The following is a 23,613-nucleotide window of genomic DNA, read 5'->3' as shown; positions in this document are numbered from 1 at the left end:
GGTTTTAAGAAGAGCAAAAATATTTTTCACTGTTTGTGACTAATGGCGATTTTAATGTGATATCAAGAAAATTGCGGAAGTGACCAATATTCCGTGGCTTCATAAAGCATATTTACTCTCTGATTGGTTGCTTTGCAAACAGCAGCCAGTAGCATGTCAAGTAGCATTGTGCCCAGGTATTCGAGTTTCCAAAGCTGTATTTTCTGTTGAATTTTTATGTTGTACAATACAATCCACAAATAAGTGAGTTTTACGCAAATAATTTGAGTTACATTCATAAATCAATCATACATTCTTTTACCATCATAAAAGGACATGTTGCTGCAAACATACTTGCGTTCGGTTGCCTGGCGACTAACACCGCCTGTATATAGATGGCTTATTCAAAGGTAGAAAAATGCAGTCATGCAAGTTTTAAGGCTATTCTATACCAATAAACAAATCTAGTCCTTATAAATATTTTAAAGCATTCATTAAGTCCTAGGCACTCGATCTCTATCTTTCACCAAATGGAGGTATTTTACTTTATACTTCACATAAATGGAGAAAGAAAGGAGGACACCCTTCTTGTTTTGAAGCACGGGGCTGTGACTGATTAGCTGTGTAATACTTGGAGATGAGAAAAACACAAGTGTATGCTCAGTCTTTGTTCGTGGTTGCACAAACACTAGCATGCAAAGACACACATTCTTATATAAGAACATGTGGCACAGCTTGGGGCCCCGCTAATGACTTGAGTGAGGCGTGGGGAATGCCATCATCATTTGATACAATCCAGCGAAACAACCCCAAACTGCAGTGCTGCATTTTGGAGATAGGGAGTGAGTCGGGAGCCGCTGACAACTTGTTTTCATACTGAGTCTTTGTGAGCTGGCTCAAGTCTGTTCCGCCCTGCAATGATTGAATAATCAGCTTTGTTCGTCCATATGTTTCAAAAGGCAATCTGTGACCATTTTGTCCTTGGTGTGCCTGGAATTGCTCCCAAAAAGTTAGGCAACGTGTTTATTCTTCTCTGCTACTTGAATGTTTTTTGTTTGTTTTTTCCTTTTTTCTTTTTAACAGAAGAACTACAAATAAAGAATTTGCAAAGTGGGGAACAGGAGTAGAAAATGATTTCATCAGACAGCTAGAGTTACTCTATTATTTATTGTCGGCTATGAAACACGCCTAAATGTCAATTGCTCCGTGGAGAGAGCCTTTAGAAAACACTGACCAGTCAGTCTGTTGTGTTACAAGTTGGATCTTGCTTTTAAAATGTCAAAACAGAGGTCATTGATTCCATAAACAGTCTTCACTGAGATATGGAAAAAAGATGTGCAGAACAAAGGCATCAGTAGATTTTTTTGTTTTTGACTCCATTCCTCTGTGCATCACCCACACCCACATGGAATTCAAGTTTCTGTTATGAATGATTCACAAGTATCTCTGACAATTGAAATACTCGGTGTGACAAATTTGGCTCAGTTGAAAAGTATCTAATGTCTCCTGAGTGCAGAAGAATATAGTGGGAACGAGGTTGGCACAACTTCTGTTTTAATTCTTTGGATGCTACTTAGTTGTTGTTGTTTTTTTTGTTTGTTTTGTTTTTATGAAATATTCATATTTCCCAACATGTTAGAAAAACACTCAGGCTTTTATTTGATGCCCTGTTTTTTTTTTGTTTTTTTTTACAAAATTGTCAAACCAACTTGACTAACAAAGCAAACGTATTATGTACAGACTTTATTAAATTGCTAGTAAGCATATTTTCTTATGTGCAGCTTCTCAATGAAGTCAGTCCCGTAAATGTAGCCATTTTTAAGAGACATTTAAATGAAATTTCAGTACTTACTGAGTTTGAACAGAGCTGCTCATGCCACAAATAAACCTAGCAGATTAAATTGAGCAAGACGGTCTGCAGTTGGTTTTAATTCAAAAATGTTAAATCTAGTCCCTCAAGAACACTGGCCGTGCATGAAATTGCTTTTAATGTTCATTATAGATTGAGGAGTTATTTTTTCATATTTGATATTCCTGGGTTGTGACCTGAAAATTGTACTTTTAAGATAAATAAAAAGAAAAAAAGACATGGAGCTGTGCTTTTAGAATATATTGGGGGGGAAATGAATATGAAAAGAACGACAATCAAACTATCCTTGAGGTGCTTGAGATCCATATTGTTTGATACTTCTTGAAAGAAGGTCAAACAAACATGGATGAAAATGTTGCGGTTGCTAAATGGGCATTTGACAATCCTTATTCCTGTCCCAATAATTTGTCCCTTCAGTTCACCTTTATCCTCCAGTGTTCCATCCAAGGATGACTAATCTGGTTTGCTTTGCTGTGGCAACCAGGCTCTATTTTAAGGAAGAAATGCATAATTGAAGAGATTTGACCTGGAGGCAGAGAGCAGGAGCTGTACAGCATGTGTTCATGTGACGTTCTTAAATACTTGGATAATAAAATGGGAGCCAAAAGGAGAGGGAAACACTGAATATGTTTGCCTTTATGTTATTAGTAGGTTTAAGAATCTAATTGATGATCTTGTAAATGTTAGTTTTTTCGTGAGCTGGCCACGATATGTACGGCGAGGAGAACAAGTCTGATTCCTGTTTCGACGTCCCCTGATTGACGACTTGTTTGACCTGTATTCAACGACCCAAACACACAGTTTCTCACACCTATGCAAACAGGCACCACAAATCATGCTGAGCAATCAGATTGGAAGCAGGTGGAAGATAACGAGACACTCTGTTCGTCTCCCTTAGAGACGGGCCTGGCGGGTTTTTTTTTACCAGGCTGAAAGTTGTTGCGTTCATTTCCTTCGATTCAAAAGTCTGTGAATTAACTCAAACCTAAAGGCACAGGTGCAGTCGCGTCCGTTTCCTGACATGTATGAAAGAGTCTCGATGGTTAAGTATTTCAGAAAATGTTGCCAAGTATCTCAAGGACAGACTAAAGGTGCTACTGCAATACTGTAGTGTTTTGTCCTGAAGCAGCAGTGCTGGATCATTACAGCGTATATATTCATGTTCACATACTCTAAGCTCTGTAACATAAAATAGCATAATTCTTTAGCAGTTTTGCCACTGTTTTAAAGAAAATATTCCACCTACACATTATACCTACAGTTAAATTTATTTCCAAATCCAAAGAATAGTCTGAAAGGGGAAAAACCAATCACAGGGCAGAAAATACTGAAGATAAAAATGAATGAATGGGGGTAATTACACATGACACAGGCTTGGTCATTGAGTCATAACTACGCTTTTTGTTCACTAACAACACCCACGGTCACTTTACTGGTCTGTCTGCTGATTCACCTATATTTATCTGTAACACTGGTCTGATTTTTATTTCTTTTGAAGCAAAAAGCTGCAATTATTTTTAATATACTGAGGTAAAAAGTTTTCTGGAGTAGCGGAACTGTTCAGAAAATAAATTTACTATTTTAAATTGTTAGTCATTTATCATCCAAAACAATGGTCAGCCTAGATGACACAACATTAACTTCTCTTTACATCAGAAAAGCATATTATCAAATTATGTCTGCTGTTAAAAACAATGTAAAGACAGATTCTAATTTAGTTATTTACAGGGTTGTTGTTTTTTTTTTGCTCTAAAATCCCTTTAAGATTATGTACTCCCACCCATTTGTCCTGCTTCTACCTCGATTTTTTGTGATTGGCTCATGCTCTTTTTTTCCTTTCTTCAGTAATCCGTTTCACTTCTCTTGTGGCAGGATTTCCACGGAGCACTCGCCCAAGCTGCAGATCCGAAGTCACAGCTACCTGCGGGCGGTGAGCGAGGTTTCCATCAACAGGAGCCTGGACAGCTTGGACCCAGCGGGGCTGCTGGCCTCGCCTAAATTCCGCTCCCGCAACGAGAGCTACATGAGAGCCATGAGTACCATCAGTCAGGTCAGTGGATATCTGGAGGCCCGTATCTTGTAGCTCATCCACCGTGTCTTGTAAGCTTTTTGCGGTGGGAGTAAGTCCTCTGTGTGGTCAATTTAAAGTTGCAACAAATAATCCTGCAAAGACAGAAAGTAAGGAAAACCCCAGGACTCCTAATTAGTCTGTTTGCTGAGGCTCAGGTGATGCATTAGTATTTAAATTGGCTATTTAAAAGAAAAAAACACCCCCTGGTCTCATATTTCTTCCTTGATTCGCTTTTTCTACTGTTTCAACACATTCTACGAAACAAAAGTAGCAAATGTGGGTGAATTTGCAGAATCTCAAATAAGGTGTCCAATATTTTTCTGCATGGTTTAAACGTATTCAAACTAACAAACATGTTATATATATGCATAAAGTTTGTTGTGGCTTTATCAGAATCAAATATCATCACATGCCAAAATATGTTTCCCTGACTTGATTCTCCAGCTTGTTGTGATTCGTCTATCAGTTCGTAAATGTCGCCTTTCAAAGTCTCTTTTATCCCGTGCTTTGTGGCGTGTTGTAATTCGCGGTGTTTTCCTGTCGCAGGTGAGCGAGGTGGAGGTGAACGGGCAGATAGAGGCGGTGTGCGAGTCGGTGTTTAGTGAGATGGAGTCGCAGGCGGTGGATGCCCTGGACCTGCCCATGCCCGGCTGCTTCCGGATGCGGAGCCACAGCTACGTGCGTGCCATAGAGAAGGGCTGCTCACAGGAGGAGGAAGAGGGCGTCGTCGCGCTACGCGAGAGGGGGATGGACTCCCCCCCGCGCACCGCCACCACCGTCCGAACCATTCAGAGCAGCACAGGTCAGGGGAAACATTCGTTTTTCACATGCCGACTCATGTGACTCCACCTAACACACATATTCGATAGCCCATTATATATTAATCTGGGTGCAGAGAGGGCGCCGTGGTTTCTAAATAATGCAGCTCGAGAATAAAATTAACTGTGAGAAAGAAAAGAGTGTTCCAATTACAGCAAACGAAGGCATTTGATTGACGTTTGATTGCACTTGGTAGCCCTTACAAAAGGCCGTGATTAATCTGCAGACCATAGTCACACTCTGCAACCGTCCTCTACGTTGCCGTCCACCTGACCCAGTTTCCTTCTTCGATACAATTAGTTGAAGCCAGAACTGTTTTTTCCCACGGAGAGAGCTTAACTAAGCTCCGAAGCTTGTGGACTGCTGGATCTTATTTTAGCCCCCTTTTGTGCCTCATGGTCTACAGAGCTTGACTTTTCAGTATCTCTATATGCCGGATTGATGCTTAGCGGTGCTGGCATTCAGCACCGAGTGCCTCCATGTTTCAGGCTGCAAAAAAATCCAAGCGTCATTCGGGTACATTGTGTGTGTTGAGTCTCTGTCGCCTGATGCGGCCTGGCTTTCCCTTCAGCTCTTATTTAATTATGCCAATTAGACGAGAGCATTTCCCCAAACCAAGCCGACAAGTACAGCAGTTGACTAATTAAACACATTCGTTGCAAACTGGAACAATGGTGACAACAAGTAAATTTTTGAGTGTGACAAAAGTTTTGTTCACCACAGTTTAACTCCTCTTCAATTAACTCCTTTCAGGGTTTCAGAGGCAATCTCTGCGTCATCACAGTGCCTTGCACGACCCTCGAACCTTTGTGCATTTTATTATATTATAGTCACATAGCTCAGTGTATTTTTATTAGGATAATTACTTATTAGGAGGAATGAACATTTAGTTATAAAAAGGAAGGCGAATGATGCATGACGTTAAAATATTTTACAGAAGAAAATTGGAAAAGGTTTGCATGCATGTGCAGACACATGGGCATTGTTCTTTTGAAGCATGAAAATGTTGCCCTTTATTTCCCCTAAATAGCTTGCATAATGTTTACAACTGTAAACTTTATTTTACAAGACGTGCCATAGTGTCACCATTAAATTGTAACACATGATTATGCTTCTTCTAAATCATTTTGGCCCTGGCTGCATGTGTATTGTCGTTGTCCTGTTAACCTTTGCTCCAGGATTTCCTTGTATGTGGGTGCCTCCATTTCCCCATCAACTTAAACAAGCTAAACTTGTCATGAGTCTTCATGACCCTCATTGCTCTCTAATAAGTTTTAGCAAACCTCTAAGGCCTTTGCGGAACAGCTGGATTTAAAGTGAGAACTCTGTTTTCAAATTAAATTACTTCTGAAGGTAATTTATTGTTGTGAATTTAATTAGGAGGATTGGAGTAAAGGGGGCTCAAGACTTTGTTTGAAATATGTTAAAATTTTCCAAATCCATGTATCACTTTCCTTCAGTTTCACAATTACGATCTATTTTGTGTTTGTTTGCAACACAGAATCCTAAGAAAACACGTTGATATGTGAGGCAGCAACGTGACGTGGAAAAATGTCAGGGGAATGAATACCTCGAGAAAGGCGCTGTATATCACAAACAGTGCAGGTTAACATTGCAATTAAAGACAATGATTAACTCAGCTGATTGTCCAGCCGTGTGACTGTAGGTATCGATCTGTCGAAGACTGAGATGAAGACACAGACGTTTGCAGTTCCTCCCCAGGAGGAAGCAGCAGTTAATGAAAGCCATCTATCAGGGGAGATGCAGTGAGAAACAAAACTCTGTTTTTCAACCTGCACAGCTGCCGCACCGCAGATATACAACAGAGAATCCCTCCTCTTTTCCTCTCTTTTGCTATTTACTGTCTCTCGTAGCCTTCACCGAAATATTTTCTCAATTGTAACACAAAGACAACAACTTTAAATGTCAGCAGAAAAAAGCACTCGTATCAGTCATAATGGCTACAGAGAAGCGGGCAGTTAAGTGGACATCCCTTTTTCTTTTTTCTTTTTTTTTTTTTTGAGCCTCGGTTTGCCACAAGACAAGAGATTAGTTGGCGGTGTGGTCAGGGCCGATACAGCATTGCGCCTGATTGGCTGTCAGAGTTGTGTGTAATTTGTTCTCGACTTCTTCTGACCTTTGAATGAAAATGTGCCTCATAATCAGCTGCAAACAAGCAGACGAGACGGGGAGGTTAGGTTGGTGATGTCAGGAGCAGCTCGCCATGGATAAAGGACTACTTCACATTACTGTCATAGTTGCACTACTCCACTGTTCATCACTTCCTGAGATTTTCACCACCTCGTCATCAGTCAGTGTAATTAATTAGCTGCTGCTTTTTAGCCTGGTCCAGTGGGAAGGCGGTGACTGGAGAGGGAGAACAGCTCAGCATGACCACATTTTCTCTTTCTCGCTGCGTGTCGGAACATAGGCTCGTGTGCAGAGGTTAACATTATCGAGAGGGTGGCACAACAGCAATTTTCCGCTCGTGCAGTGTTAAATGCAGGTGTCATGGCGAGTCTCGTTCTTGAAGAAACTCCATGCCTTAATTAGCTCTCCTTTTACATCCTTCAAAATTGAGGGCTATTATTTTATTTTCATATCTGTTGTGTGACCTCTATTAGCATAATGCAATACTGAAAGCGTGGCTGCACAAGAAATATGATTAAATGCCCACTCATGTCCCTTAATGTTCGGTTTTTCCATTTAGATATTTTTGTTGTCAGATATTTTTAGATCACTTTCATTGAATAAAACACTAATAGGCTGCATGGGTTGCCTTGTACGAGCATTACATAATTAGAATGTATTTTTTAATCCCATGCACATAGCCTTTCTCCCAATCCCTGTTAAAGAATGATTAAATGAATAAATAATAATGAATAAATTTCAACTCTTCAAAATACCAGGACATTTTAAATGGAAAAACAGGTGATGTCGTAACAGGTCATGACTGGGATTCTCAGCAGGATGACAGGTTAGGGGCCCAACTTCTTCATTCATCCTCCTAAAGCCACCAGATTTTTTTATACATCTTTATCAGGAATGTCAGTATTTATGGAGAGTAAATACATCCAGAAATTAACTTTACCAACCGGACAAAAACAATTTTACCTTTGGGAAACCACATCCTTGATTTATTTATGCTCTTGCATATTGTTAAGTGGACAGCATTTGCATTGCACTATTCAGTCATTTCTCACAAAGCGAAATCCTTTAACAGCTTTTTCACAGTTGTTTATTGCCATTGTTCCACAATACAGAAGAAGCGCAAAAAGCAGGCATTCATGCACATGCACACATGCGGAGATTACGGTGGATTTCACAAGAAATCAGCTGGGGGCCCCAAAGTGCGAAGTGAAGATGTTGTAGTAAATATTGCACGATGTTTCAGAGGGCTGTTCTCAAGCACTGGTTCCAGAGAAAAACAACCCACACTTATGGCTCCTGCTCCCGTTTGTCCCAGTGGCAAACCGCCAAAATATCACACCGAGCACACACTCGCACTCTGGAAGCTGTGAGAATCCCATCAGCTTCCTTTCCGTTTCACCGCTGCGCTTCTCCTGCCCATTATTATTGATGATCTTTTAAACCAAAGGAGGAGAACCAAACCTTTGATCTCTTCTCTTTGAACGTCAAGTGGCTTCCTCTCTCTCTCTCTCTCTCTCTTGCTCTATCCCTCTCTGTCTTTGCCTGTCTGCCCACTCAAACTGGCACACACCGCGTCACACTCGAGGTACGCTCGCAATCACTCACGTGTTTGCTAACTGCAGCCCCCGACAGACACGTTTGGCTGAGACATCAGCTCCATCGGATCGGTTTAACGGAATCTGCGGCAGATCCTCTTTGTAAAGCTCGGGAAAATCCATAGTAATCAGTTAACGTGAGGATTTCGCCACCACTAAGCTGTGGCTCCTCCACCTCGCTTCGTCTTCAGTTAACATATTAATCACCTTTTCACCCTGCTACGTCTCGCACCTCCCTCGCCTGTGTTACAACTGCCACATTCCCTTCCTTTTCTCTATAGTTAAAAGGTTTAAGCGAGAAAGCTTTCAATTATAAACGTGTCACACTGATTTTAATGGAAACTTGTCATAATTTACTGTTTCTTTCTCTGGCCTGCTTTTGATAGTCTAATCTAATTTTTTATGCATTTTTTTTCTATAGAAGTGGTAACAGATTGACTAAAATGCTAGGCTTTTCCCTCCACCTAGACTCTATAAAACGATCCAGGTCGGTGTTTAATGGCTGTGAATTTTCTTCAGCTCCAAAGAGAGGCGTTGTACTGAATAAAGCACTCCCTAAGGGGTTCGGCATTTGAGGAATACTAGCAGTTTAAATTGCTGAGTGCCTTTTCAGACACTCAGTGGAATATCACCTCTTCATTTAGTTTTTAACTCTCAGGTGGAGATGTGCTTTTATCTGCCTACATTGCTATGCTGGATTTGGAGCAGCTAAACAAAGGTAGATAAAGCTGTTTGCAGGGTAAAATATATTTTTTCCTCATTTTAAATGCTTAAAAACAGCCGACTTATTATTTTACAGAACACACAGGCACTCAGATTGATTTGTTTTCAATTATTCCACATTTATTTTGAATATTTGCTATTCCTGTATTCAGGGCCGGCTGCATTTGGCTCATGGTGAAAGTGCATTTAAAGTCTTTAAAATATATTCTTCTTCAGAAAAAGTCGTGAAATTGCGTACATTTTCTCCATTGAATTAATGTATTCAACTTAATAAAGATTAGATTTTATGCCAATAAGCATAAAAGACACATAATTTACCACTTAATTAAATAATAATTTTTTGAAAACTAAATGCGGTGAGCTTAGACTGCATTACTCACCTCATAAGCATGGCCTTAGTAAGTCCCTTCTTGTTCCACTATCCTGGAAAAACACAGTGCTGTTGAGTATTTGCCGCTCTGTTTTACAGTGGAGTACTACCAGCTGTAAGTGAAGACCTGTACAACACTGCCCCCAGGGGCTCAGTTTAACACAGCACTCCACCTCTGCCCCTTCTTCTACAGTAGCTGGGTGAGTAGGTGGATGGAGAAACTACCAGACAGCTTGACCCAATTAAGAACAATCCTTGCCATCGCCGGCTCCTTTCAGTAGGTCCTGATCTGAGAATAGAGCCCGGGAGAATAAATATCATCGGATTTCCCACAGCGCTAAATATAGGCAGCGGGGATACAGAGTGCCACAGTCTGACCGGATCAAGATCAAGCCGACCACTCGAGCAGCACGGGCCCACGCAAAACATCCAGGAGCAGGGCCAGAAGTTGTTTGTCATGTGCCGGGGTGACTCAAGTGTGGTGAAAGCAGAAGAAAAGACCGCTCTAAGGGACTTTTTTTCTTTTTCTTTTTTTTTTTTTCATATTCGTTGTGAAGGTTGGGCTGGGTGAGGGAATTCAGGTGAAGAATCACTGTTGTAGCTACTGCTTTAATAAAAATTAGTGGTGGAGCTTGGTTGCAATTAATTACTTTTTAATCAAAAACTATAACCTAATTATCAAACAATTTAAATTCAAAAACCCTTTTTTGCTATGTAATTATTGAATAAGTTGACATAGGAGACTGTCATGACAGGTTATGACTTAGTAATTACTTGGTAAGAGAAAAATGTTTCCCAGTGCAAGAACTAAAAGAATCAATGACTAATTTGTGACACAAGCTTAATACTGGACTTCTAAACGAAATGCACAAATTATTACAAAAATGAAAACAAAAATGTACTTTGTCATATTCTTAAATCTGGGTGAATCGTATCACTTGCATATGTAGACATTTGAGAAGTCAAGAGGCTCTGCGGGGGAAGGCTAGGATGATGACCGTAAACAAGACTGTCCCACCCTGGATACGTTTGTGTCGGATATGTTAGGTTGGAGTGGGGTGTGGGGGGTTTCCACTGACACAAGATCCACTTGTGTCAGGGGGAAAAGTAGGACTGCGGATGCCGTCTTGTGTGAGCTGCACTGAGATCTAGAGACTTTTCATGGAGATATTTCAGTGTTTGTACAACACGCTCCACAGCATGTGGGACTTCTGGATCCGACTCTGTAAGTAAAGCTTCTACTCCTGTTTGTTTCTGAGGACGGCATCAGGACCGGGAATTGAAAACAGAAGCGTTCACAGGAAGCAAGGATGGTCATTTCAGAATAAGAGCATGGTTTCATTGAATAATTAAACAAAAAAAAAAAAGGTTAAGTATGTCCAGAATCCACTGAAAATTGTGCAAACTTAATTCTGCTTGTTAAAGAAAACTATTTAATGGCCACATTGGTGGCATAAGTTGAACTTTCATTTGTCCAAACGGTACTGAGATATACTTTGAAAATCGGGTTCACGATTTCTCACACGTTTTGAGGTATAGACACCAACACCCATCTCATGGTTTCTGATTAGTCATCCTTCATTTCAAAATGCATTTTTTGTCTTTACAAAGCAATTAATTTAGAGGTCACTAAATTAAGTGCTATATGAAAATAGTGTAATTTATTTCTTTGTTATATTTCTATAGTTATTTTTTAATGCAAAATTTCAGTCTAGTAGTTTAATAAAGGCGGTTATCTTACCCTATAGACACACTGTGTCTTTTCAAAAAAAAAAAATGTATACCCATAAGGATCTCTACATTTTCTCACAACCCCAAACCTAATCGTTTTTCATTTTTTATGTGATAGACCAGTGTAAACTAAGTGGAGTATATCTCTTAAATTGTGGTGTCCGTATTTAGTATTTCAAAATATGCTTTTTTTCACTGCGCATGAATAAGCAAGGGCAACATTTCCACTTTGGATCATTAAAATGCTGTTTCTGTGTGGATGTGGGGAAAAAAAGTTAAAAATCTTCCCATGTGGACAAGACCTTATGTCTGGCTAGGGAGAGCATTAATCAGAGATGCAAGCAAGATCAGTAACTGGAGGAGCTGCAGAGATCCACCACTCAGGTGGGAGAATCTATAGAATTAAATGTGTCTTGCTCTATGTAGACGTTTTCTTTATAGAGGAATAACGGGGGGAGGGAGGGAATCATTGAAAGAAACACGTCTCATTTATTGTAATGCATGACATCCAGAAAAAAACATGTTCTGTGGAGATATTACACTGACAGGAAAGCTGGTCAGAGTTGATCTGAAGATAGCTGGAGGAAAATCTTGAATAAAGTACTTGCTGAAAGCTGCTGCAAAAGACTTGAGTCTGGGGTGGAGGTTCACCTTCCAGCGGGACTACAGTAAACACACAGTCAGAGCTTCAATGGAATGGCTCAGGTCACAGCAAATCCATTTGTTTGAGTGAGTTATTCAAAGTCCAGACTTAAATTCAATGAAGAATGTGTAGCAGGATTAAAAATTGATGCATTGATCATTTTCCTTCCAATGGAGTAGTTTAGTTTGCATTTTGTGAACACATAAAATCTATTAAACTGAGGTTTGTGGTGGTGTTGGATAAAATGTTCAAGTGGTATAAATACATTTGAAAGACACAGTAAGTGAACTGTGGCTTACAGCAGTGAGGTCTTTATAAACTTTCAGGATCTTTCCATTCTCTTTTCCCTCCAAAATGGACTCCATATGAGCATGTGGCCACGTCAGATTAGCTTGTTTCTCCCAGCGACCGCTGTTGGAAGCTTCCAGCTCTGGGCTTATTTTTGGGACGTATTGCAGACATGGGGGGGCCGGGCTGACAGGTGATGGAGGAAGGCATGGCGATACTGTATCAAAACATGAGCCTCTGCATGGTCTGGATATTTGGGTCACACTAAAGTCCCCTCTGGAATCTGGCTTCACCGGGTTTCATCTCAGAGTTCTGTGCCGCTTAGAGAAAAAAGATGCTGCACCCTAAATGCTTTCAGGAGGAAAAGATAAGTGGTGCCACTTACCGGTCCACGGCCTGCGAGGGTTGATAGGGAACCTCTGACGCCCTGCCGCCTGACAGATGAGCGGTCTGTGGACCCATGTTTCTGTACAAGCATCTGCGTTTAAATGAATCAGGGAGACGCTTGCCAGGCTGAGCCGCTCGCTCGCTCACCTGCCATCTTTCAGAAGTCTATTTTAAGGGGAGGTTGAAAAACCCAGCTGAGCACAACATGTCATGGATACACACAAATAAATATTCAGAACATGGGCATGTTCATCCAACTAGGCCACGGTCATGAGGGATTATACTACTATTGTATGAATAGGAACCTTGAGTTTAAAAAGACAGAGTTGTTGCCCTGTAGATACATGGAAGATAAAACACTGATTAATTTGTAAATGCCGGCAACAGTGCTAGCACAAATATATTTTACATGTGTTTTCGTTACACTATTATTCAATTATTCTATATGCTGTTGTAATTTTACTCAGGGAGACTGATGGTTTTCATTTGTCTTAAGGTAAAAGGAGTTGCAAATTCTGATCGTCACCATAAAGCTTCAACTTAAACATACTTTTACACTTAATGTTTAAACGTATGGTGCTGGGCAATGTTTTTAAGATCTCAGCCCTGTTGAGTCACTTCTCAGTGACTAAACCTCAGATGGAAAGACCCCAAAATAAACTAACTGAAGGCCATTGTGGTAAAAGCAATGCATAACAAAAACATAAAAACTCCGCATCTGGCCATGACCAGGCAGTCGGCATTCAAACATAGTATTTCATTTTCAATCTTTCCTTTTTTACCCAGATACATTTGAGCTTCTAAAATGAAGGAAATGTATATAGCAATGGTCCTAATTTCTAACATTTGCACATCAACATCTGGTCTGATGTCCAAATCCAAACCTTGTCATTGTCCAAATATTTATGGACCTGACTGTAATAGCTTATAATAAATATGCTCAGAGCAGGAAAAAGGCAGACACTGAGCTTTTTAATTTAATCAGTATCAGTTTGTCACCACTAGAGGGAGCTGCATTCCTAACAATTTGTGTTGCATCCCTGCAAGAGACATCTAAATATGAAGAAATGCATAACTTTTTTTATTTTATTTTATTTTCTGCAAGCACTCTCAGATATTATCTTCTAGGACCAGATTCTGTATCGACATAATTATAGTGTGTTTACATAAGAGATGGATTCTGAGATGCAGCGTGTGAGCATTGTTGGATATTAAAGCCCTGAGTCATGACTGACATTCACGCTTCACTTGATGTATATATGCCTCCAAGTCATGAAGATTAAGCCGCTTTTTGTGAGGATGTTGCATTTTGAGCTCCGTCAGCCTCCTGTGCTCCTTGGTTACACACAAAACACACTCGTAGGTTTCTTTGTTTCCTCCTCTGCTCTTTAATTACAGGCCCAGTTAAAGCTCAGATTTAACTGCGTGTGTCTTTGCATGCAAACTACAGGTGCGTGTGAGCGGATCAAAGTCTCCATCTTCTAAGAGGGAATTTACATTCAAAGAGGGATATAAATTAAACACCAATCTCTCTCTCTCTCTCTCTCTCTCTCTCTTTCTGTCTGTCATCCATTTTTCGGATTCTCTCTCCTCTGGTCTCCTCTACACACCTGCATATAATGCCGTCATTCCCAATGCTTTGAAGGTGCAAGTGGGTGTGTTTGACAGGAAACAAGGGCCGAGTCGAGGCATGTGGGGACGCACTGCGCTCATGCACTGCTCGCATGTGGAATAAAACGGAAAGAGAGAGGAAAAAAGATAAAAGTCCTGGCTGGCAGCTGTACTCGCTTTGGAGCATGAGGGCGTGTGCGCACATGGGACGGTGTCTAAGTGTTTGTGTGTGGCTTCTTGGTTCGCAGCTGCGGGATCAAGCCTGAACTGGGAGCTGGATGTGGGTAAACTGTGATTTGGCTATCTCTTTTCCTGGAGGAGATAAATCCTTACCATGCTGGTGTGTCAGCCACTCGGTAATTACTTCGTCCTGTCACGGCTGTCTGAGAATGCGAGCCAGTGGGAACTTGCACTGTCGCTCTTTCACTGACACAAAGAAGAAAACAACAAAAAAAAAACAACAACAAAAAAAGCACTCTGTGTTTCTTTCAAACAGCTCATTATCGACATATAATGTTAACTGCTACATAAATAGAGCCAAATGATATGTGTGAATGTTTTTTTGTTTTTTTTTAACTTTTAGATCTGAAGTCTTGTGTAGGTGTTAAGAGAAGCTGTTCTTTCATATATGTCAGTGCCTGTCAAATGATTATATTCACATCATTCTGCAGGTTTAGAAGTCAATAAGCTTTTGAAGTGACAGATGATTAAGTGTTTAACTTAATGCTACCTTCCTTTTCTTTTACTGTGTTTGACAAAGTCGGTGCTTGTCTGAGACATTCATTTTTGCCTCAAGCACAGGGATATAAAATGGGGAAGAAAAAAAAAAGTAGAACCTATTTCTCTGTCAACTTAAGTGATGTTGTCTTGTCCTCAATGAGAGTATGGAGAAAAGAGCCATAGGATAATGGGCTAAAAGACGTGGAGACACGGAACCAAGAGGCGAGCCCAACTGGCATAAAATAACTTTTTTTAAATATGAATATTTGTATTAATTGTAACTTTTTAATTGTTCACTGTCTGATCCAACAAGCTTAATTATACTTTCATTGTTTTCTGGCTTGGGAACCTATCCAAACTTAGACTGCAGGCATACTTAGAAATCTCAGATAGCCATAAGAACATTTAGTTTAGCTTTTGATTTTTCTTTTGATAAAGTTAGGCATTGAATTATCTCTGCACACTCATTTTCAGCTCCCATCATAATTTCTCTTTACGGTAGTTTAGAGTTGTTTTGTTTTAGTTACTAACATTGCTATTCTGACAATAAATTTTTATAATATCCCTCATATCTGTAAAAGGTGCAGCCAGGACTAAGTGATTTACTAGAACTTTCCCATTTAAATAAATGTATCATAGGTTTGATAAAGATTTTTAAGTAAATGTATAAAAACTTAGTGATCCATAGATTATAAATCATTATTAAATCTCTTCTTTTTATGCAGCACAATACGAGATATGAAACAAGATGATATGTACCAGAGAATTACATTTAGAGAAATCAATTGTTTTCCAGATGTCTGAAACTTTCTTGTCTTTTATTCTCGTGCCTTGAAGATTATTTGGTGCCAAAATGTTTTATCAGATTCTTCACTAGATGTCACCATTGTCACACCTGTGTGTGAGCACGCCGCTATTAAAGCTTGTGTAATCTGATTCAGCTTAAGCGAATGCAGCCCCTGTAAGGTGTGACATGATGTGATCTCAAGTAACCTTTCAGGAAAAGCTTTGTCTTTTTGTGACCTGAAATATCGCCCCGTAACCTGCCTGAGCACGCTCGGGAGCAGAATGAAAGGTAAAAGGATAAATCAGAAGGACTTTAAGCTTTTCTTTTCAGTCGCTGCGGGGTGTTTGTGTTTACTTACGACTTAATTGGTCCTGGCTTGTTGGGGGCCTTTGGAATGCTTTGATTATAGCCATTCAGGGAGGAAGAGTGGCGTTTGGATATCTTTTGACACAGGAAGAGCAAAGCATGAGAGTGTCATTCATGCTTCTCCTGCTGCTTTCAGTTCGGAAAAAAAACCTAAAAATTTAGGAGAGAGGGGCGCAAAGAGGAGGAGGAGGAGGTGACGACAAACGGCAAAAGAATGGCTGCGGCTGTGCAACACCCCTGCTGTCAGCCCACATGCAGTTATTTCCAGTTAAAAGTAAAGCAAGGATTACACCCACCCTTCCCAGGTTTGGAAAAGAAGTAAACGGGCCGACTGGCGCATCAGGTGTGTGGTGGGTTTGCTCCGTCCCACTCCTACCGTTTCCTGCCCGTGTTTTGGCATCAGAAAGAGCAAAGGAAAAAGCAAAGCCCCGAAAGGATTTCCTCACTGTTGACTGTGGATGATCCCCGTGGCTCCTGCATGCTGAAGCTGGGCAGGGCAGGGCCTGCAAACCTAAAGCCCCAGGGAATGAAAAACATGAGGGAGCGGGTTGTATAGTCAGACTTCATGCAGGGGAGGACAAACATGTTTCTGTTCGGCGCTGCGTTTTTTTTTGTTTGTTTTTTTTTTTTGCAGAATATCAAATGTTTTGAAACTCCGCTTGACAGCTAAATGGTGCGGTTACTGAGTTCTTGTTGCTTTCAGAGCAGAATTCGTCGGAGTGGCTCAGTGGAACGGTGCGCGGCTGTAAGTGGGTGGTTTGGGCTGCGCAGTGTGGGAGGCCAGGCCCCTGTGCAAATTAAAGACTTCTCTGTGAAAGTCCCAGACTCGGCTACAGTAATATGACTGAGCAAGAAGTCTGTGTGCGAGCGGCGGCCGGCGGGGGAAGAGACCCAGCCCCTCCCTTTCCCCACTCTTTTTTTTTTCTTTTTTTTTTGAACCGGTCATTAAAAATAAACCACAAACTCAACCCTGATACGTACTGAGAGACAGAAAAAGAGAGAAAGAATGCATCCCCTCTTTCTCCTCCCTTTCTTAACGCTTTGCTGCTTCACTAACCAAGTAAAACAGGAGGAGGGGCGGGGGGGGAGTTTGGTTCAAGATTTTTGAGACATGCTCTCAGTCCCCTCCTCCATGTAAAGAGAAGCAGGAGGGGTTTTTTTTCTCTTTCTCTCTTCTGCAGAGGGAGAGAGAAATGAATGGGGAAAGGAATGCAGGAGACAAACTACAGCTCTCGGCAGGAGAGTGGGAATGCTGGGGAAGCCATTGTTCCCCAAGTCCTCAGTCAGATTATGCAGGTAGTGAATGTAAATACGCAGGAAGCGAGGAGGGAAGATTGGTGTGAAAAGTCACACCTCAGCCAGACAGACCCTGCATTGATGTATCAGCTCATTAATTCATTTTTTTCCCCAGAAAAATATGCTTTTTATGCACAGCACATTCCTCCAAACGAACATCCCCAGCCAGGACCTACAGCTGCCATCTGATCCCTTCTCCTCCTCCTCTCTGTCCTCCTCCTCCTTCAACAGGATGTATAGGGTCACAGGGTCAGGACTGGAAACCACGAAAAACTTTATGCACCACCGTTGCCTGGTTCTTGTTCCAAATCCCCTCCACTCCCCCGCCTCTTTTCTACCTCCTGCCTTTTTTTTTATTGTTGTCTCCCTCGTTTTCCTCTTCCTCTCTCTCCGAACCATCCAATCTCGCATCGCCTCCTCTCTCATAGAAGGCCTGACGTTTGGTTTTGGGCTCAGATGGCTTAAGTGTGCCTCTGGCAGTGGATTAGGCTGCTAGTGTCTCTCCCCCTCCAACCTTGCTCCATGTGCAAGTGGTCAGGACAAAGAACGTCAAACAGGGGGAGAGAGAGAGAAAGGAATGCAACAGGGGGAAAAAAAAAAAGTCATCGACACTGATGTTTTACTACATTCCTCAAAAAGTAAACTCGGCGCACTTGCAAAATGAAACTGTCTTCTTTTGGAAATTTTAAAACGCAGGTTTTGCTTTTGGTCTTTTGTTGCGAGTCCCTAGAGAGATTTCAGCAGAAGACTGAAAGAAGTGAACTTTTGACCACATTCTGCTGCATTTATATGTAAATAACAGCTGCAGCGAGCGCAGCAATCTTTCATGTAATGACACGACATCAGCATTGTGTTCAGGCCCTTCAGGCTGATTCCTTTGCGCCTCTTACGTGTGGTTTATTTCAGAGGTTTGTGCTAATTTTTTTTTTTTTGGGGGGGGGTTTCTACACCTTGCTACAAAACTGTTAGGATTTATATCTGGTGAACAGTAGACAAGACAAGCTTGTACACGATATTGGGTAACGAGTTAAGAGACCGATATTTTAGCAAGAATTTGAACAGTCACAAGGTGGTTGAGGTGGAAAGAAAATATTACAAAAATATTTGTAGAATATTGAATTGTCTTGAAGAGGTTGAAATATTTCATAATGTCATTCATATTATTTTTCATAAGTATTTCTTGTGACGCATCAAATTGCAAAATTTAAGATCTATTTCAGTGATCTAAAAGAAATTAAACTGCTGTTGTGCAGCTCCTCCTTTCAATAAAAATAGTTAGCTGAACAAAATAGTTGTTTTCTGAAAAGTCGTATTTAGTAGACACAGTTGAAATCCTTTTTTAACCCCCCTCCCCTCCAAAAGAAAAAAAAAAGGCTGACATGGCTACAACAAAAGTGTCATTCTTAATTTTCCGCAAAATATTGTTAGTTTCATCTTATTCTGGCAAGTTAAACATTTCTTATCTCCTGTAAGCTGGATGCATTCATTATTTAGAACCCTTATAAGGAATCTGTCCCTTTCTAGCCCAGACAACTCCAAAACACTTAAAGCTACGTTCTCGCGCACATTCACACACTGGTGGTGGCATGCTACAGTGTGGCTACAGCTGCCCTTGGGACAGTTGGAGAGAAATGAGGTTGCCTCTGACCGCTACAAGCAGGCAAGGTGGGTGAAGGATTTTGCCCAAGAACATATCGACCAAGACAGAAGAAGCGAGGGTTGGAACGGACAACCTAGTGCTAACGGGAAAAACTCTTGCCGCCGTCGCTACCGACATACTCCTACTCAAAGACTTAAAAGTGCTAATAGCTTCTTCAGTGCTTTTTCTAACAGAGTGTGAATGGCCAACTCTACAAACAGTCTTTCTCAAGTGACAATGTCAACACAACAGAGCAGATTTAACGGAACACAACTACTTAGATTTTTACTTCAAGATAAGAGGCTCAAACATTAAAACACATAACCATCAGCTCCTATAAGCACACCAGCAGCAGATTTCACTTTGATGAGAATAATAGTGGTGTTTTAATCTTTTGAGATCTTGTTTCATCCCTAGTGGACAGTGATGTATGGCCACAGCTGTGTTTGCTGCTTCAAGACAGTGAGGAGTTGTTGGTGTTCTGGTTATTTTTTACTTTTCTACTTTACTCTAATTGCTTTGTGTCATCAACTTAAAATACGCCCCCCCCAAAAAAGTGTGTTCATCAAAACTCGCTTGCCGTTAACTAGTTATATATTCAAAGACCTTTTTCAGCCTCAGTCACAAATCCAGTTTCGTTTAATGACTGACTGATTTCTTCCAGCTACATGATTTTGCCCTCAGCTATGCTGGACTCCTTGCAGTTGCCACTGGAATTGCTGCCGACACATCTGATGTGTCACTCAGCACAGTGAGACAGTCGTGCTTTTAAAGTATCAGTCAGTCGGTGAGCAATGCTTTGGGAAATGAGACTAGTGAAAGCATGCGTGAGATGTGTGGGTGTGTTTGCTTTAGTGTTTTGGCTAAACCTCAAGTTTATGCCCCACAAGGCTGCTGGAATGTACACGAGCTGAAGGAAACGGCACGGCCAACTAACCCCTTTGTCCCGTTCTCTTTTTGTCTCTACCTTTTCTCACTTTTTTCTCCCCTTTAAATGATTATGCTCTCTCTCTTTCTCTCTCCATCTCCGCGTCCCCTGAAGGCAGGTCTTTTGAACAGTAAAAGAAGACTGATGTGTCTCTCCACATAGTTATGGGCTAGTCAGGGAAAAGCCGTTGCCAAGGAGGAGTGGAGAACAATGCGAAGCGGCCTGGAGCTGTGACAGAGCAGGTCTGCCATGTGAAAACCCCTTCATGAAGTGAGGTCTAGCCAGAGACATTGGCAGAGAATCACCACTGGAAACATGTAGTCTCCGCTGCCGCTTAATTTGCCTGTACTGATATCTGGGGATCAGATCTTCTGGATTTTATCTTATGCTAAAGTTAACCAGAGATTTTCTTGCAAATGCCAAATGTTGGGAAAACTTTGCAAGAACAAACACTTGGTGCAAGTCATATTAAGAAAAAATATTATATTGAATAATATTTGTGCAACATTTGCAATATTTCTTAGAATTGTTTGTGGGTGCAAAAGTATACGATATAGGAAGTAGTAGGGAGTTTTCACACTGTTGGATAATAATTCCAAAGTTAACTCTTAACAAATTACAATAAAAGTTGAATGGCTGTCAAATACTGATAATAGAAGTTTATCAGTATTAGTACCTTCTGATGACGCTAACGTTATCCATTTCCAGTGGAGATTCATCCCACAATGTGTAGTAAGACACTGTTACCTTCATGTAGGAAAAGTCTTTATGACAGTATTTAGAATATTCCAGATTTCTAGATTTGCATCAAAGATTTAACTACAACCTTTTCTGCTGCCAGTGGGTACTGTTTCAACTTGCAGTAAAGTAATGCTAATTTTAAAGACTGTCAAACAATCATCTGCATACATCATGTTTACATAAACTAATAAAACTTAGACATTGCGCTAAAGTCAACCTGAAAACAATTTGATTCAAACTGTGAAATTCAGCTCATCGCTATACTTGGCGTGGAGAGCCTCAAGCCAGAAGCATGGAGGTAACATGGCTTTTAGTTTAACTTGGGTCATAGGAAAGTAGGTTAAGTGAGGTGGATCTGTTGCTTAACACCACACAGTTGGCTCCCATATTTAGTGGCAGCCGACAGTTGTAAACACACTCTTATCTCAGAGATTGAATAGCCTGGCGGGGCAGTTGACCGCTATTGACACAGGTTTGTGTCAGAAAGGCCAGCCCAGCTTTGTTGATATCGTTGCCTGTCAGATGACACTGCACTTACATACAAACCAAAGCTTTGCAGTGATAATGCAAGCTGTAGTTTATCTCAAAGAAGGAAACAAAAAAAAAGTGCAAAAGTTAGCACAGGATGTTTATAACTTCCTCCCCAACCATCGCTCACAAATGCTAAATATACTCCCTTTAAAAGGCCCTCTCAGACTGCCACCTTCCCCTCATGCTCACACATGCACATAGGCGCACACAGTGAGCTATTGTGTTTGAGATCTCAGGCATCTGGAGAGCAGAAACCCTCTACTGTGACCTCTGACCCCTGCAGGCTAAGAGTTGCAGACTGACATGAGGCTTTCAGAGGGACTTTCAGGTGGCTCAGAGAGCTGTCAGTAGGTTCCTTTTAAAGGGACTATTGTATACAGCATTCAGGGGGGCTTTTCCTGTGCTTGTGAATTAAAGACATAAAACTCCTTTTAACATTTTTCGAAAATCCTCTAATTTGAGTGCATTTTTTTAGTCTGGGAAAACTGATCACACATTGACAAGTATTTCTTTTGAGAAAAAAAAATGGTGGTACTGGATAACATTATTGTATGACAAATGTAGCTAATATTTATTTTTTTTTAGTATATATTTTACTTTTGTAAATTGATCAGAGTGTTTGGTAATTTTTTTTACTTTTGTAATCCCTGACCTGCTTTTTTCTTGATTTATAAACATGACATGACGTAGTAGCCCACCATTCAAAATAGGAAAGACAGGAGAACTTGCCATTCAAGTAATTCAGACGTGTGTTGACGTCAGAAAATGGCTAAAGCAAAAAATAGCCACTCACTTGTAGGATTCTATTACAAATGAGTAAGCCCTCTTTACTTGCCTTAGGAGGTAAAGAGGACTTACATTTACCTTATCAGCACTGACAGCAGGGTAGTATTGTATGGGAAAAAGGTCTGTTTCCTGATTTCTGAAGATCAGCACACATCTTCCTAACTTGAATGGCATGCTCATTTGTCCTTTCTTTCCAAGAAGTGCTACTTCTTGGAATGCCAGTACTATAAATGTCATGTCACATTCATACTCCAGAAAAACAGAAAAACACAAATTTCTCATCAATCATAATATTCAACATTAAATAACTCTACTGAATTTACGTCTGAGGCGTTGTTACACATCCATACCAGTGATTGCACCCAGGCAACAATAAACTCATCAAGTAGCATCTGTCATGTGGTGCTCTTTGCCTTTCTGTTCACAACAATGGTGTAATGTTGCACAGTGTGAACCTTGTAACGTCATTGTCATTCTGTGAAGCTGCCCCAGAAAAAGGACAAGCCTTTTTTTTCTTTTTTTTTGACTAGCATCCAAGACAAACTGGTTGGGAGAGTTTTAGCAATCGGCTTCACAAAGCGGATGCTTCAAGGCATGAGACACGCTGGTGTATCCTGCTTTCCGTTTTATTTCTCGTCGGTGTTCTGCTGGCTGCCAGGCCGGCGTTCCTGCTGTGTTTTCTTGTTGGTTGGCGCTCGGAGTGGTGTCCCAAATGGCCAACAGAAGCTCTCCTCTGCCTGCTGCTGGTACAACACCGGGCCTACTGGCAAACCTTGTGTTGCTGTGTTTCACCATGGTGACACTGTTACAAAGGACTCCAGCTGGTTCACAGTGGGAGCCTGCGCGAGGGAGTGTGACAGACAAAAAGAGAGAAGACAGAAAAATGGACGAAAGAGCAAGCAGACAGAGCCGTGCCGTAACTTATCCTCATCCCTCCTGTTCCTCTATTTCTTCAGTCTACTTCAGTTTTTCCCCCTCTCTGATTCCCCCCCCCCCTCTACAGACCTTCACCCCCGAACACAGTGCAGCTGGGCTCAGCTGTCAGTCGTTCACCATCCAACCCCCTTTTCTTTATCTTTGCATTTGTTTGGCTAGCAGTGGATTTCCCCTTGGCCTCCGCACGGGGGAGCTCACTCGCTCCTCCACCAACTCAGCCAGCCCTCTTAAACCAAACCATCTGCTCTTTGAAGTGGCCTATCACAGATCCACAGATTGGAGGTTACAAAGCAGCTGTCTGCCTTCAATCTGAGCACAGTGATTAAAACAAAGGAAACGGCGCACACCTAGGCAGACACACGGAGTGGGACACAGCAATCTGTGAGTCAAATAAAGAGGTGGGCTCCAGGATTGGCAAGTTCTGTTTTTGTTGCTGAGGCTAGAAAAAAAATGAATGGAGGCCGCTTTGTCCCGGGGGAGGGAAGAAGGCTTTCTTTGATATTATCAAAGCCAAGGGAGGGGAGAGTGCTTTGCCAAAAAGAAGAAAAAAAAAACAAAAAAACAAGCCACTATTCACACCAGTTTGTCGGCATGAGACTTTTGAAGCATTTGTCAAATAAAACGAGATTTGGCAGGGAGACACTA

The 23,613-nt window shown here is 41.1% G+C and overlaps 1 protein-coding gene and 1 long non-coding RNA gene across 6 annotated transcripts in view; one reads left to right on the top strand and one right to left on the bottom strand.

Moving 5' to 3' along the window:
• Positions 1 to 23,613, top strand: part of dlgap1b (discs, large (Drosophila) homolog-associated protein 1b) — a 111,758-nt gene that overhangs the window by 71,347 nt on the left and 16,798 nt on the right. For all 4 annotated transcript variants that reach the window (XM_008396754.2, XM_008396753.2, XM_081601708.1 and 1 more), the window contains 2 exons: positions 3,722 to 3,899; positions 4,467 to 4,722. In XM_008396754.2, the coding sequence (XP_008394976.2) occupies positions 3,722 to 3,899; positions 4,467 to 4,722 (434 nt within the window). The remainder of the gene's footprint in view (positions 1 to 3,721; positions 3,900 to 4,466; positions 4,723 to 23,613) is intronic.
• LOC145549411 (uncharacterized) lies at positions 11,776 to 13,157 on the bottom strand. Of its 2 annotated transcripts, none has more exons than XR_014085380.1 (2): positions 12,626 to 13,157; positions 11,776 to 12,560 (listed from the first exon to the last, which is right to left on the bottom strand). It is a non-coding gene; the product is annotated as an uncharacterized LOC145549411 (long non-coding RNA). The 2 variants fall into 2 exon arrangements; XR_014085381.1 differs by having other exon boundaries at positions 11,776 to 12,552.

This window comes from Poecilia reticulata, chromosome 20, assembly GCF_904066995.2.
Source record: "Poecilia reticulata chromosome 20, P_reticulata-male-v2, whole genome shotgun sequence".
Lineage (NCBI taxonomy): Eukaryota > Metazoa > Chordata > Actinopteri > Cyprinodontiformes > Poeciliidae > Poecilia > Poecilia reticulata.
Note: the sequence above shows the minus strand (reverse complement) of the source record. Positions and strands in the feature narration are given on the sequence as shown.